This window comes from Erigeron canadensis, chromosome 4, assembly GCF_010389155.1.
Source record: "Erigeron canadensis isolate Cc75 chromosome 4, C_canadensis_v1, whole genome shotgun sequence".
In the NCBI taxonomy this organism is placed as follows: domain Eukaryota; kingdom Viridiplantae; phylum Streptophyta; class Magnoliopsida; order Asterales; family Asteraceae; genus Erigeron; species Erigeron canadensis.
Window position 1 is genome coordinate 41,759,890 of NC_057764.1, and position 12,456 is coordinate 41,772,345.

Here is a 12,456-nt window from a genome sequence, read left to right on the forward strand (position 1 = left end):
TGTAAAAAATAATCATTGGTTATGCTTGATTTGAAAAGTTTTCAAAGGTTTTCGCAAAAAAAATTTCTTAAAATAACTATATATATATATATATATCATGTGCATCCACTTTATAAAGGAGTTATGCATCCATTTTATAATAGCGGATTGAAGTTGTGCATCCAATTCATAAAGGAGTATCGCATCCATATTATAGTGAATTGAAGTTGTGCATCCATTTTATAAAGGAGATGTGCATCCAATATAAAAGTCATTTTCGTAAGTTTGAGAATTGCTCTGCAACAAAGTTTATTTTTGCATCCCTCTGGTAGACTGCTTACATCCAATGTATTAATGAGAAAAACCCATACACAATTACTTATTTGTTTTAAACACACGCACACACACACATATATATATATATATATATATTAATACGCATATACATACACTGATTTATAAAATTTAAAAAGGCAGTTAACTTTATATAATCTAAAACTGATTGGTAAAAAATTATAAATTAATTATATTTTTCAATTGTCTGTATTACCCTTTTTAATGATTGATGATTTGGAAGTTTCATATTGGTTCTTACATGTTCTTATTTTAATCTTGTTCTTATTGGATGGCTCTCCTATCACTATATATATATATATATTTAAAACAAATCTTGATTTTATCTAATTTGTTTTTCTAGGATTGTGTTATATGTAAAAAGGGTTTTGGCGGGGCACTTTTGGGAGTTCCAAATGCCAAATTCTCTAGAAATGGAAAAGATGAGAAAATACTCGCGGTGTATTGGCTTGCTGTTTTTTAGTAGTGGATTATTTTTTTTTTTAACGACGTGTTAGTTTATTAGCAGCTCGAACCTTAGCAGTAACATCCAAGCGAACATTATGCTAGCATTGGGAATTGAGATTCGATCCCTGGTCTTCCAGCCAACATCCTCTCCTCTAGAACCCTAAAGAGGGTCATGGGTGACCACTTAATCTAAGACCAAGTGGTTAGTATTGAATGATATATTGGACGTTACAAAAACAAGGTCATATTTATTTCTTTTTATAAACATCTATTTATCTTAGACGGATGCTCACACGATGTGGCGGCGATGGTGGTAACGACGAATGTGTGCCAACAGCAGCAGTGGTGGCGGCGATATGCAACAGTGACGGTGGTGGTAGCGTGGTGGTGAATGTAAATTAATAAATGTAAGAGGGATTAATTAATATGATTATTTAAGGGTTTGAAAATATATGTTCACGTTATTTCGTTAAGAGTATTATAGATATATAGGTGAAGATGTTTAGACTAGTGAATAAAAAAGATGGATAATATGGTCATTTCAAATTCTTAATTATTTAAAGAGAGAGTAGTTTTCTTTATATATAAGCATAGATATAGATATAAAAGTATAAAAATAGAAAGTATAGATATAGATCCAGATATAGATTTTGGCATACCACAAAGGGTATGAAGTAATGATGTCTAGATAGGGCATTGGCTATTGCGTGTTTATGCTTGGTCGTTGTAGGACACCAAAACTTATATGCTGGGTATATATAATGCATGAATAGGTGTGAAATACCTTTATACCCCAAAAAAAACGAAAAAAAGTAACAACTCATGAATATACTACTTAAGCCCCCTTTCCTAGTTAATAATAAGGAACAAAAATATAGTAGAATGTTGGTATGTCATTCAATTAAGGGCTCACATTTTATCCTATTATTGCATTAATAATCATATAGCAATAGCAAAAACATACTCCATTACATGAAAGCTTGTCTACGGAGACAAGTACAATTACAAGGAGTTTAAGATGTGAAATGACATCTTCAACACACTTTATTTAGATTGTGATGGACCTTTTCAAACCTTTTCATCTCTCTTTTAGTACATGGTTCGGTTTTTACAGGCTTTAATGGTATGTTTAAATACACTTGCGAAACCAGTCCACAAGATCCTGATGAGCCTCTTTTGCTAATTTCACCACAGCTGCATCTTCATCGTTATATCGCACGGTCCAACCATGTGTTACACCAGGATATATCTTCACAAAGCAATCAACCTGCATACCCATTAACCAGACATATTTAAAGTTAGACATGGAAATGAGAGGTAGTAATTTATGATTAGATCCTGTGTGCCTTGATTAGAAGTTCTTAAGAAAATTGGATGATAAAGTTCAAGGTTGAAGACAAAACATACACTTCACAGTAGCAAGCCTAAAAGAAATTACCTCGGATTTGGCTACTAGAGCAGCCTCAAATTCTTTGATTAATTCTGGTGGAGATCGTTGATCGATCTCAGCACCTAGTATCCCAATAGGAACTTTAACACCTAGGATCATCAAACACAAAAACTGTTCAGAAAGGTCTGATGTCATATTTCTGAACATAAAAAAAAAACAAAGAAAGACCGGCCACATTGTAATTCTGAAAGTCAAGTAAATAACTCTTAGGTTCAAACCAGATTTATTCCATTCGGATTATCCAAAAACTGATGGGATATCTTCCCTGGTATACAGGGATTACAACAGATGATTGAACAAATGAAATAATTCTGAATTTCTGACAGAAAAAAACCGTGCGACTATGTTGTTGAATACATACTAGGTTAGTCTTAAGAAGTCCAACATGTACCCCTTTAAAGAAAATGAAGCATACCCTTGATATCTTCTAAAGTGACAAGTGAAGGATGCAAAAGTGCAGCAACTTGTACATCAGCATCCTTTGCTAGCTCTACAACGACCTTGGCTGTTGAAGTCATTTCGTACAATCGAGTCATCCAACTAGAATTGAAGTACTGTAATAGTAAAGGTGGCAAAATGGTTGGGCCGGGCAGGTTAGGTCATTGTTGTCCACATTCTTATTTTATAGAAATTACAATCAGTAGCAGTCTAGTCTGCAATTACAATCCGTAATAGTCTAATCTTCTAGATTAAATATGTTAGGAGGTTTTATGCATTATAAATACACTTTGAGCAACTTTCAAGCTTTTGGAAAAACTTTTTATACTTTATCCGTTAGAGCTGTTAGACACAAAGTTAATCTGATCAACCCATTCATAACTAAATGGGTTGAAATTCGAAGTTATAATCTAATAGAGTTGTTCCGAAGGATTCTTACCACCCCAGCAAAAACCTGCAGCCCCAACTTTGGATATACCCTTTTCTTTGAGAGCATGGATAAGCGGCTTCACATGTCCAACTGCTTGCTCCTAAAGGACGGAAAAGTAGTAAAGAGTTATAATGATTACTATTCCTAGTATTTTCTTTTAACTTCGAAGTATATATCATGTATTTATAGGAAAGGTATTGATAGCTTTTGAAGTAAATAAAACTCGACCTTAAAAAGTCGAACTCGCCTCCTCATTCACGTATTGATGAGATGATAAATTTAATTGATAACAAGATGCGAATAAGAAAGATAACTAACCGGTGCATGATTACTTAGCCATTCCTGTATGTTACTTTCAGGAGTCAAGGGGTCACCATGCAAGAGATCGGGTACAACAACATAATATCCAGCAGATGCAACTTTGTCTGCAAGTTTCCTGCAACAATGGGATAATTTGAACACTATATCACAGTCTTGATGTTTATTAAGAGAGATAGGATCCCTGCAGATTACATCACGGGTCTTGCTGGCTGCACAAATCATTTCCCTCTAATAAGTCCACCCATTCCAGAATCAGAAATAAACTTTGACCTTTGGAAGTCAATACCCAGAATTCCTTTTATGCAGTTTTAGATAGAATTATCTAACTTTAGAAAACGGAACTAAAACCATTGTCAACAATCTAAAAGGTGCAGGGTTATTGTTGATACAACATCGGGTTTAACATTTCTAACAAAGATTTAAACGATCAAAACACATTTCTTATTTCAGAACACTGTCAAAAGTAAAGTTTTTTTTTGTTCTTGGTATGAAATATACCTTAACTTTGGCGCCCCATAACCTGCACAGAAATACGAAACACAAATCAATTAAAACATGATCATTTTGACAACAATCATATAAAATATTCTAACTTTAGTAAATGCAGCTCTTGTAGTCTCGTTTGGCCACGTTTGGAAGAGCTTTTATTTAGTTCAAGTTTGTGCGGCGGGGAAGTCTTAGCCGGCCAAAGGTCAGACCTCATTCTATTTCAAAGGCTAAAGGTCGGACACCATGATTACCAAAATTTAAGTTTAAACTCTTACTATTGACCTCTTATAAACCGGTTAAAATGATGTCGGTTGGCAAGGTGGCAGCTGTATCCAAGTCTTAGCAAATAACGTTACAAACTTACGACAATCAGAAAGTTACTAATTACCATATGAAAGGTCATAATATATACAGCAGCAAATATTAAAAGTTATAAAAAAAAAAAACCCTTTTAAGTATGATATGTGCAATAACAATACATTAAATTTTTCAAGATTCACAAACTAGCATCAAAAAATATATATGTGTGGAATCTATATCTATAGCGAAAGGAGTTGATTACCAAAAACATCTGAAACAAGAACAACAGCACTTTTCAGATCAGAGTTGCCTGTGACATAAGTATTAAGAGATGCTATCTGCAAAACCTCGCCAGATTCACCGCAGGAAGAGGCTGCCGGAGGGTTTTCACAGCACTGTGGGCCAGACATTTTCAATAATACAGTAGCAACTGGAACTGGATTTTGGTCAACTCCTCGAATGATTGGGTGGGAATATATATGGGACACACTACTACTACTGTCTAGTGTCTACTACCTTTTTTGAATTTGGATTTTTTAGCGTGTCATGTTTACATCCTACTACGAGTACATTCTAACCTTAAATTTTATTAAATATCCAAATCCATCATTCAATTATATTTTGATTATATTCATTTTAATGTTGATAAAAATTAATTACTATCTAGGAAATTCACCACATTTGTATAAATGGATTTTTGGAGGAGTTTTTGAAACTTTTGAGTTTCACGCGAAACATAACTACAATATAGGACTATACTAGGAGTAGATTAGTTTGTCTTTAAAAAAAAATTATTATATTTCTATCCTATGATTTAATTAAAATCACATTATATATACATATACACTAGCCGAGCCACTTTGGTCAAAATATGATCTTAGGAGCCATTCAAAACAAAGAGATTCAACTTTTTCTCGACCAACATCATAATGGCATTAACTCACCAGCTAGAAAGTACACTTGTGAATAACTAGTTAAATGGGTCGTATGGTCTCTTAAAAAGTGTAATATTTTAGGTTATCTCTATCCTTACAAATTTTTAAAATCATTACACATCCTTAAATTCTTTTAGTTTTACCTCCAACCATACAAATATCCTTATATATCTTTACATCTATATACACCAAAAAAAATTAGTATTGTGGATAGCATAAAGGCATGCATCAAAAAAAGTTAGTCAAACTTTAATGACAAAGGATATTCATAAATAACTAAGGACAACAAAAGACACCTACATTAGAGATAGTCTTATTTTGGCATGCCATAATGGATCCCCCTACTTTGGTGGCTCTCCAAGACCGAAATGGTTACTTTGGTTGTTGCATGTATATGCTTGGTCGTTGCAATTGTTGTCCTATTATTCTAAAATAAGACACTAAAGCTTATTTGTTGGGTATATATAATACATGAACAGGGGGTGAAATACCTTTTTACTTAAGAAGAACTTATAACTAATCTACTTAAGCCCCCTTGCCTAGTTAATAAATAAGTAACAAAAATAAAGTAGAAGGTTGGTATGTGCATGTCATCCAATTATTGGGCTCACATTTATCCTGTTATTGCATTTATAATCATATAGCAATAGCACACACATAATCCATCACATAAACTCTACCTTTGTACGGAGACAAGCACACATACAAGGAGTTTAAGATGTGAAATGACATCTTCAAACACACTTTATTTAGTAGTGATGGAGCTTTTCACACCTTTTATCTCTCTTGTAATACATGATTCGGTTTTTACAGGCTTTAATGGTTTGTTTAAATAAATTTTCCAAACCAGTCCACAAGATCTTGATGAGCCTCTTCTGCTAATTTCACCACAGCTGCATCTTCATCTTTATATCGCACGGTCCAACCATGTGTTACACCAGGATATATCTTCACAAAGCAATCAACCTGCATACCCATTAACCAGACATATTTTAAAGTTACACATGGAAATGAGAGATTGCTGTTTTGATTAGATGCTGTGTGCCTTGATGATAGAAGTTCTCATGAAAATTGGACAGTAAAATTCAAGGTTAAAAGACAATACATACACTTCACAGTAGCAAGCCTAGAAGAAATTACCTCGGGTTTGGCTACCAGAGCAGCCTCAAACTCTTTGATCAATTCTGGTGGAGATCGTTGGTCAATCTCAGCACCTAGTATCCCAATCGGGACTTTAACACCTAAGATCAAAGACACAAAAACAGTTCAGAAAGGTCTAAAGTGAAATATTTCTGAACATAAAAAGAACAAACCTAAAAACAAAGAAAGACCACATTGTAATTCTGAAAGTTAAGTGAATAATTCTTAAAACCAAATTTATTCATCTGATTTATTGAGAAAACTGATGAAATATCTTCCATAGTATATGGGATTATAACAGATAATTGCACAAATGAACTAATTCTGAATTTCTTTAAAAAAAAATCAACTGTGTTGTTGATGCATACTAGGTTAGTCGTATAGAGTCCAACATGTATTCCTCTAAGAAAATGAAACATACCCTTGATATCATCTAAAGTGACAAATGAAGGATGCAAAAGTGCAGCAACTTGTACATCAGCATCCTTTGCTAGCTCTACAACGACCTTGGCTGTTTAAGTCATTTCATACAATGGAGTCATCCAACTAGAATTGAAGTAATAGTAAAGATGGCAAAATGGCTGGGACAGGCAGCTAGGTCATTGTTGTCCACATTCTTATTTTATAGAAATTACAATCAGTAGCAGTCCAGTCTGAAATTACAATCAGTAATAGTCAAATAAATTATATATGTTGGGAAGTTTTCTGCATTATAAATACACTTTGGGCAACTTTCAAGCTTTTGGAAAAACTTTTTACGGAGTATTTTTACTCGCTGGACCTCTTAGGCACAAAGTTAATCTAATCAACCCATTCATAACTAAATGGGTTGAAATTCCACTCTAAGTTATAATCTAACAAAGTGGTTAAGGCGGATTCTTACCACCCCAACAAAAACCTGCAGCCCCAACTTTGGATATACCCTTCTCTTTGAGAGCCTGGATAAGCGGCTTCACAAGTCCAACTGCTTGCTCCTACAGGACGAAAAAGTAGTAAAGAGTTAATAGCAATTACTATTATAGTATTTTCTTTAAACTTCAATGTATGTATCACATCTTTATCGGAAAGGTAACTAATAGCTTTAGAAAGAAAGAAAAAAAAAACTCGACCTTAAAAAGTCAAACTCGCCTCCTCATCACGTTGATGACATTATAAAATTAACTGATAACAAGAGGCGAATTAGAAAGATAACTAACCGGTGCATGATTTTTTAGCCAATCCTGTAAGATACTTTCAGGAGTCACGGGGTCACCATGCAATAGATCGGGAACAACTACATAATATCCAGCAGATGCAACTTTGTCTGCAAGTTTCCTGCAACAATGTTATATATGAACACTATTATCAGTCTTTATGTTAGTTATGAGAGAAAGGATCCGTGTAGCTTATATCATGGGTCTTGCATGCAAGAAGATCCTCGTTGCTCGCTGCACAGGTCATTTCCTTTGAATAAGTCCACCCATTCCAAAGTCAGAAATAAACTATGACCTTTGGAAGTCAATACCCAGAATTCCTTTTATGCAGTTTCAGATAAAAGTATATAAGTTTAGTAAATGAAACTACAAATATTGTTCAATGATCTAAAAGTTACATGCTTATTGTTGATATCAATATCGGATTTTACATTTCTAAAAATTGATTTAAACGGTCAAAACACATTTCTTATTTCAAAACATTGTCAAAAAAAAAAATTTGTTCTAGGTATGAAATCTACCTCAACTTTGGAGCAGCATAACCTGCACAAAAATACAACACACAAATCAATTAAAACATGATCATTTTGACCATTTGACAGCAATCATATAAGCTATTCTAACTAAGGAACTACTAGCTGAAAACAAGAAGGTCCGTTTAGTGTCTTGAGAAGAAGAATTTATTACTTGAACGTAGTCTCAACAAAGTTATCTCATTTTGGTAAATGCAACTATCGTAGTCTTGTTTGGCCACCTCAGTTTCTCTTTGGAAGAGCTTTTACTCAGTTCAAGTTTGTGCCGCTCTTAGCCGGCAAAAGGTCAGACATCATTCTATTTCAAAAGCTAAAGGCCGGACACCATGATTACCAAAATAAGTATTTTGCATGTATATGACCTCTTATATAACCTATAAACCAGTTCAAATGATTGCCAGTTGGCATGGGGGCAGATATATCCAAGTCTATGCAAATAACATTAAAAACTTACAACAATCAAAAAGTTACTAGTAATTACCATATGAAAGGTCAAAATATATGCAACAGCAAAAATTAAAAGTCCTATGCACACACAAATAGAACTTAAAAAGTATGATATATGCAATAACTTTAAATTAAAATTTTCAAGATTTACAAACTAGCATCAAAAAGTATGTATATCTAAAGGAGTTGATTACCATAGATATCTGAAACAAGAACAACAGCACTTTTCATATCAGAGTTGCCGGTAACATAGGTATTAAGAGATGCAATCTGCAAAACCTCGCCAAATTCACCGCCGGTTGAGGCTGCCGGAGGGTTTTCACAGCACTGTGGGCCAGACATTCTCAATAATACAGTAGCTTTTGGAACTGGGGTTTGGTCAACTCCTCAAATAGGAAATGATTGGGCGGTTGGTAATAGGTTAATGTGACGGACAAGGTTTTGACTCGGTTCGATACGATACGGGTATCAAACTCATACGTTACGGTTTGTTAAAAAATAATTTTAATTTTTCTATAAATACTCTTTAATACAGTAAATTAATTACTAAAAAATGTTTAATCTGTATTTAAAATATACATATGATGATAAAATCATATAAAAAATTTGATATATTTAATAAATATGATAATATCATCAATATATGTATGTTTTTAAGCATACATTCATATTTTTGCTATATATTCTTTAACTTTATGTCTCTTATAATATAAAACACGATATGATTCACGATTTAAAAAATCATAAAACGAGTCCATACACGATACACAATTCGACAACTACGGTTACACTAGCTGAGCCACTTTGGTCAAAATATGAATTTAGGCGCCATCCAAAACAAATATATTCAACTTTTTATCAACAACATCATATTAGCATTAACTCCCTGGACTCACTACTATTTTACTTTTTATGCCATGTGAATATGTGATTCATTCTGATGTGTTTTAAATTTTCATTCCCATTATCATTCTCATTCAGGGCCAGAAGTTGGACTCCCTACTTTTCACTAAAGTTTTAAGACATGTGGTATGATAGGCACAACTCAAGTAGGACTACCCATTACTTTGGTCTGGCCCAATAGTACGTTGTTCATTCTAACATGGCCCCCACAAACAATTTTTAAGCTCGAATCAAATATATAAACAGTTTTGTAATCAGGCTAACTAGTCAATGAAGTCAAGAAATGAGAAATAATCTTCAAACACCCATTATTAGTTGTAATGGAGCTTCTCAACCAGAAGCGCCTCCATCTCTCTTTTGTTTCATAATTTAGGTTTTACAAGGCTGAACGGGTTGTCTGAAGACACCTATCAAACCAATCCACAAGATCCTCATGAGCCTCTTCTGCACATTTCACTGCAGCCATATCTTCATCTTTATATCGAATTGTCCAGCCATGTGCTACGCCAAGGTATACCTTCACAAAGTGATCAACCTGCATACAGCATACCCATAAACCAGCCCATGTAAAGTTATACACAAAATGTGTTTCTAATTGACTCCTTGTTCTTACAATCATGGACTTATAACTTATATTTTGTAACATAAAAGCATAATCAGCAAGTGCACACAACCGTACCTCAGGTTTGGCTTGCAATGTAGCCTCAAACTGTTTGATAAGTTCTGGTGGAGATATCTTGTCGTATTCAGCCCCTAGTACTGCCACTGGAACCTTAACTCCTAAAAGCATCATTGCCATTTTTAAAGCCTCAATCAAACAAAGACTAAAATTGCCAAATAAATTTCTGATCCGAAAAGTTTGAACTTAAAAGGAACAAATACAAAGAAAGCCCATATTGCAGTTTTTAAGCCAATTAATTGAATAACTTGGTGCAAACTAATATGTTTTATCCCATTACAACAAATAATTAAACAAACGGTGCCAAGAATTTGCGATAAAGAAATTAAACTTTTGATGATAGATGCACAATTTCACTATCCATAAGTAGATTAAGAACTCTTTTCAAAGAACAAATAGATAAAAATAAATATCGTTGAACGGGAAACATACCTTTGATATCATCTAAATTGACAAATGTAGGATGCAAGAGGGAAGCAGCTTGTATATAAGCATCCTTTGCTAGCTCTACAACCACCTTGGCTATTAAAAAAATAGATTAATTCTAATCAGCCATGTAACTGAAGTAAACAACATTATATATCACACAATTTAAAAGTTACTAAAAGTCTTCAAAATCTAGTCTTACCACCCCAACAGAAACCTGCAGCCCCTATTTTTGATATACCTTTCCCTCGGAGAGCCTTAATAACTGGTTTAGCAAATTCAACTGCTTGTTTCTATAGAAAGAAAGAAAATAAGAACTGCCATTTAGGCCTTTAGGGACCAAAATCAAGCAGCATCTTCTATATAAGTATCAAACTAGCCCAGTTTATGCTGAGTGGTGACTTGCTACACATTTTTTGTATACCAGCTTTACATGTCCATTGTATTACCATTCTAGTCCATTGTCTAATAAAGTTTAACGCATAAATAACTTGTTTCATTGAAACTCAGATATATATTCCACCTCAAGTTAAGAATATTTGACCGTAAAGGTCATAACCTACATCTTTATTTGAATATGAACGTGATGACAATAAAACGCAACTGGTCATAAGACATGATATAAAAATAGAACTAACCGGTGCATGATATTTTATCCAATCTTGTAGCTGATTTTTACGAATGAAGGGGTCACCGTGAAACAAATCAGGAACAACTACATAATATCCAGCATGTGCAACTTTGTCTGCAAGTTTCCTGCAGCAGCAATGTTACAAATTATACACCAAAACTTTATAGGCTAAATGCAAACTGCATCTATCCTGTAAGGACAACTTGTTCTTGCTACAAAGCATACCTTAATTTTGGAGCTCCATAACCTGACAAAAATTACCAATAAAGTTAGAGCAAGCTGATGAGCTAATGATCATATATTCATATATAGTCTAGCAGTTAATACTTTTACCAATGTTAGCATCTGTATACATGTGTCATACCGCATAGTTAAAAAAAATACTAAATTACATTTTTATCAGTTAGAATAAATAGCCACTTGCTTTTCCATTTATCCTTTATAAATTATCAAACTATTACTTAACCAAGGTAAATAATATTTGATGAATAACTGAAAAATTACATGTGTATTATAGAAAACAATCCAAAAGATTATATATCAAAAGGTACCAATCAAAAATTGAAAAGAGAAGATTTATTTGATATGGGTTAGGAGGTAGTAAGTAAAAGTCAATGCGCGTCCGAACCCAAACAGCAAGGGTCAGCGCCCCACCCTTTGCGGGGTCCTAGTGGGCAGCGCCCGAAACCTCAAGAAAACTTACTTGGTCAAAAACAAGTACACAAACAATACAAATAATACTAAAACAGAACTTGTGATAACCCAAACTATAAAAGGTCAGATTATTGTTGCTGGAAATTGATCACACGAAACGTGTTGATATCCGGTCATTGAAAATCATACCAGCATTAATCAACAAGAAAGAAGTCCGATTACTTATACAAGATAAATGAAACCGGTAAGTAAAAAATGGTATGCTGTTGTACTAAACTGGTACTAGAATACTTTGAATAAAAAATTACATATATGATTATCTATGTTTGTACTAATCAAGTGAAGAACAACACATATATGAAATTAAAAAAAAAAGGTGAGTGATGGATACCATAAACATCAGAAACAAGGATCACAGCGATTTTGGAGTCAGGATCCCCAGAAATGTAACAAGTGAGTGATGCCATCTGCAGAACATTCCCGGATTCACTGGGTGCAGCAGGATCATGATCAGGTACAGGAGGGTTGTTGCAGCACTCTGGACCTGACATACCCTGGATGAGGAGTAGCCTTTGGAGTAAAAGTTGGGGTCAACACTGTCAACCCCATTTTATCTTATTTTCAAATGAGTTCTTTTAAATTTTTTTTATTAAAGCTAAATATAGAATAAAGTGATTATGGGTTGTTATGTACCAAACTTGGGTTGG

At 33.9% G+C, this 12,456-nt stretch overlaps 3 protein-coding genes across 3 annotated transcripts; all 3 read right to left on the minus strand.

Moving 5' to 3' along the window:
* Positions 1–1,722: 1,722 nt before the first annotated feature.
* LOC122595766 (endo-1,3;1,4-beta-D-glucanase-like) lies at positions 1,723–4,758 on the minus strand. Its single transcript, XM_043768202.1, has 7 exons — positions 4,471–4,758; positions 3,918–3,939; positions 3,417–3,534; positions 3,108–3,198; positions 2,646–2,735; positions 2,219–2,319; positions 1,723–2,047 (listed from the first exon to the last, which is right to left on the minus strand). Exons 1-7 carry the CDS (start codon positions 4,616–4,618, stop codon positions 1,910–1,912), a joined length of 708 nt encoding a protein of 235 aa, XP_043624137.1. The 5' UTR covers positions 4,619–4,758; the 3' UTR covers positions 1,723–1,909.
* A 975-nt stretch (positions 4,759–5,733) lies between these two features.
* Positions 5,734–8,875, minus strand: LOC122595656 (endo-1,3;1,4-beta-D-glucanase-like). The gene is made up of 7 exons (XM_043768069.1): positions 8,651–8,875; positions 7,998–8,019; positions 7,480–7,597; positions 7,167–7,257; positions 6,705–6,794; positions 6,284–6,384; positions 5,734–6,109 (listed from the first exon to the last, which is right to left on the minus strand). The coding sequence occupies exons 1-7, from the start codon at positions 8,796–8,798 to the stop codon at positions 5,972–5,974; spliced, it is 708 nt and encodes a 235-aa protein (XP_043624004.1). The 5' UTR covers positions 8,799–8,875; the 3' UTR covers positions 5,734–5,971.
* A 613-nt stretch (positions 8,876–9,488) lies between these two features.
* On the minus strand, positions 9,489–12,343 carry LOC122596298 (endo-1,3;1,4-beta-D-glucanase-like). Its single transcript, XM_043768847.1, has 7 exons — positions 12,141–12,343; positions 11,321–11,342; positions 11,103–11,220; positions 10,667–10,757; positions 10,471–10,560; positions 10,039–10,139; positions 9,489–9,894 (listed from the first exon to the last, which is right to left on the minus strand). Exons 1-7 carry the CDS (start codon positions 12,298–12,300, stop codon positions 9,736–9,738), a joined length of 741 nt encoding a protein of 246 aa, XP_043624782.1. The 5' UTR covers positions 12,301–12,343; the 3' UTR covers positions 9,489–9,735.
* Positions 12,344–12,456: the final 113 nt, after the last annotated feature.

What these genes read in the sequence shown, in the direction of transcription:
- LOC122595766 (XM_043768202.1), bottom strand. Translation starts at nt 4,618, where the DNA reads ATGTCTGGCCCACAGTGCTGTGAAAACCCTCCGGCAGCCTCTTCCTGC. An exon ending in TATGGGGCGCCAAAGTTAAG is followed by an intron (nt 3,535 to 3,917) that starts GTATATTTCATA and finishes CCATTGTTGCAG; the next exon opens with GAAACTTGCAGACAAAGTTG. An exon ending in TGCAGGTTTTTGCTGGGGTG is followed by an intron (nt 2,736 to 3,107) that starts GTAAGAATCCTT and finishes TGACTTCAACAG; the next exon opens with CCAAGGTCGTTGTAGAGCTA.
- LOC122595656 (XM_043768069.1), bottom strand. Translation starts at nt 8,798, where the DNA reads ATGTCTGGCCCACAGTGCTGTGAAAACCCTCCGGCAGCCTCAACCGGC. An exon ending in TATGCTGCTCCAAAGTTGAG is followed by an intron (nt 7,598 to 7,997) that starts GTAGATTTCATA and finishes ACATTGTTGCAG; the next exon opens with GAAACTTGCAGACAAAGTTG. An exon ending in TGCAGGTTTTTGTTGGGGTG is followed by an intron (nt 6,795 to 7,166) that starts GTAAGAATCCGC and finishes TGACTTAAACAG; the next exon opens with CCAAGGTCGTTGTAGAGCTA.
- LOC122596298 (XM_043768847.1), bottom strand. Translation starts at nt 12,300, where the DNA reads ATGTCAGGTCCAGAGTGCTGCAACAACCCTCCTGTACCTGATCATGAT. An exon ending in TATGGAGCTCCAAAATTAAG is followed by an intron (nt 11,221 to 11,320) that starts GTATGCTTTGTA and finishes TTGCTGCTGCAG; the next exon opens with GAAACTTGCAGACAAAGTTG. An exon ending in GGATAAAATATCATGCACCG is followed by an intron (nt 10,758 to 11,102) that starts GTTAGTTCTATT and finishes TTCTTTCTATAG; the next exon opens with AAACAAGCAGTTGAATTTGC.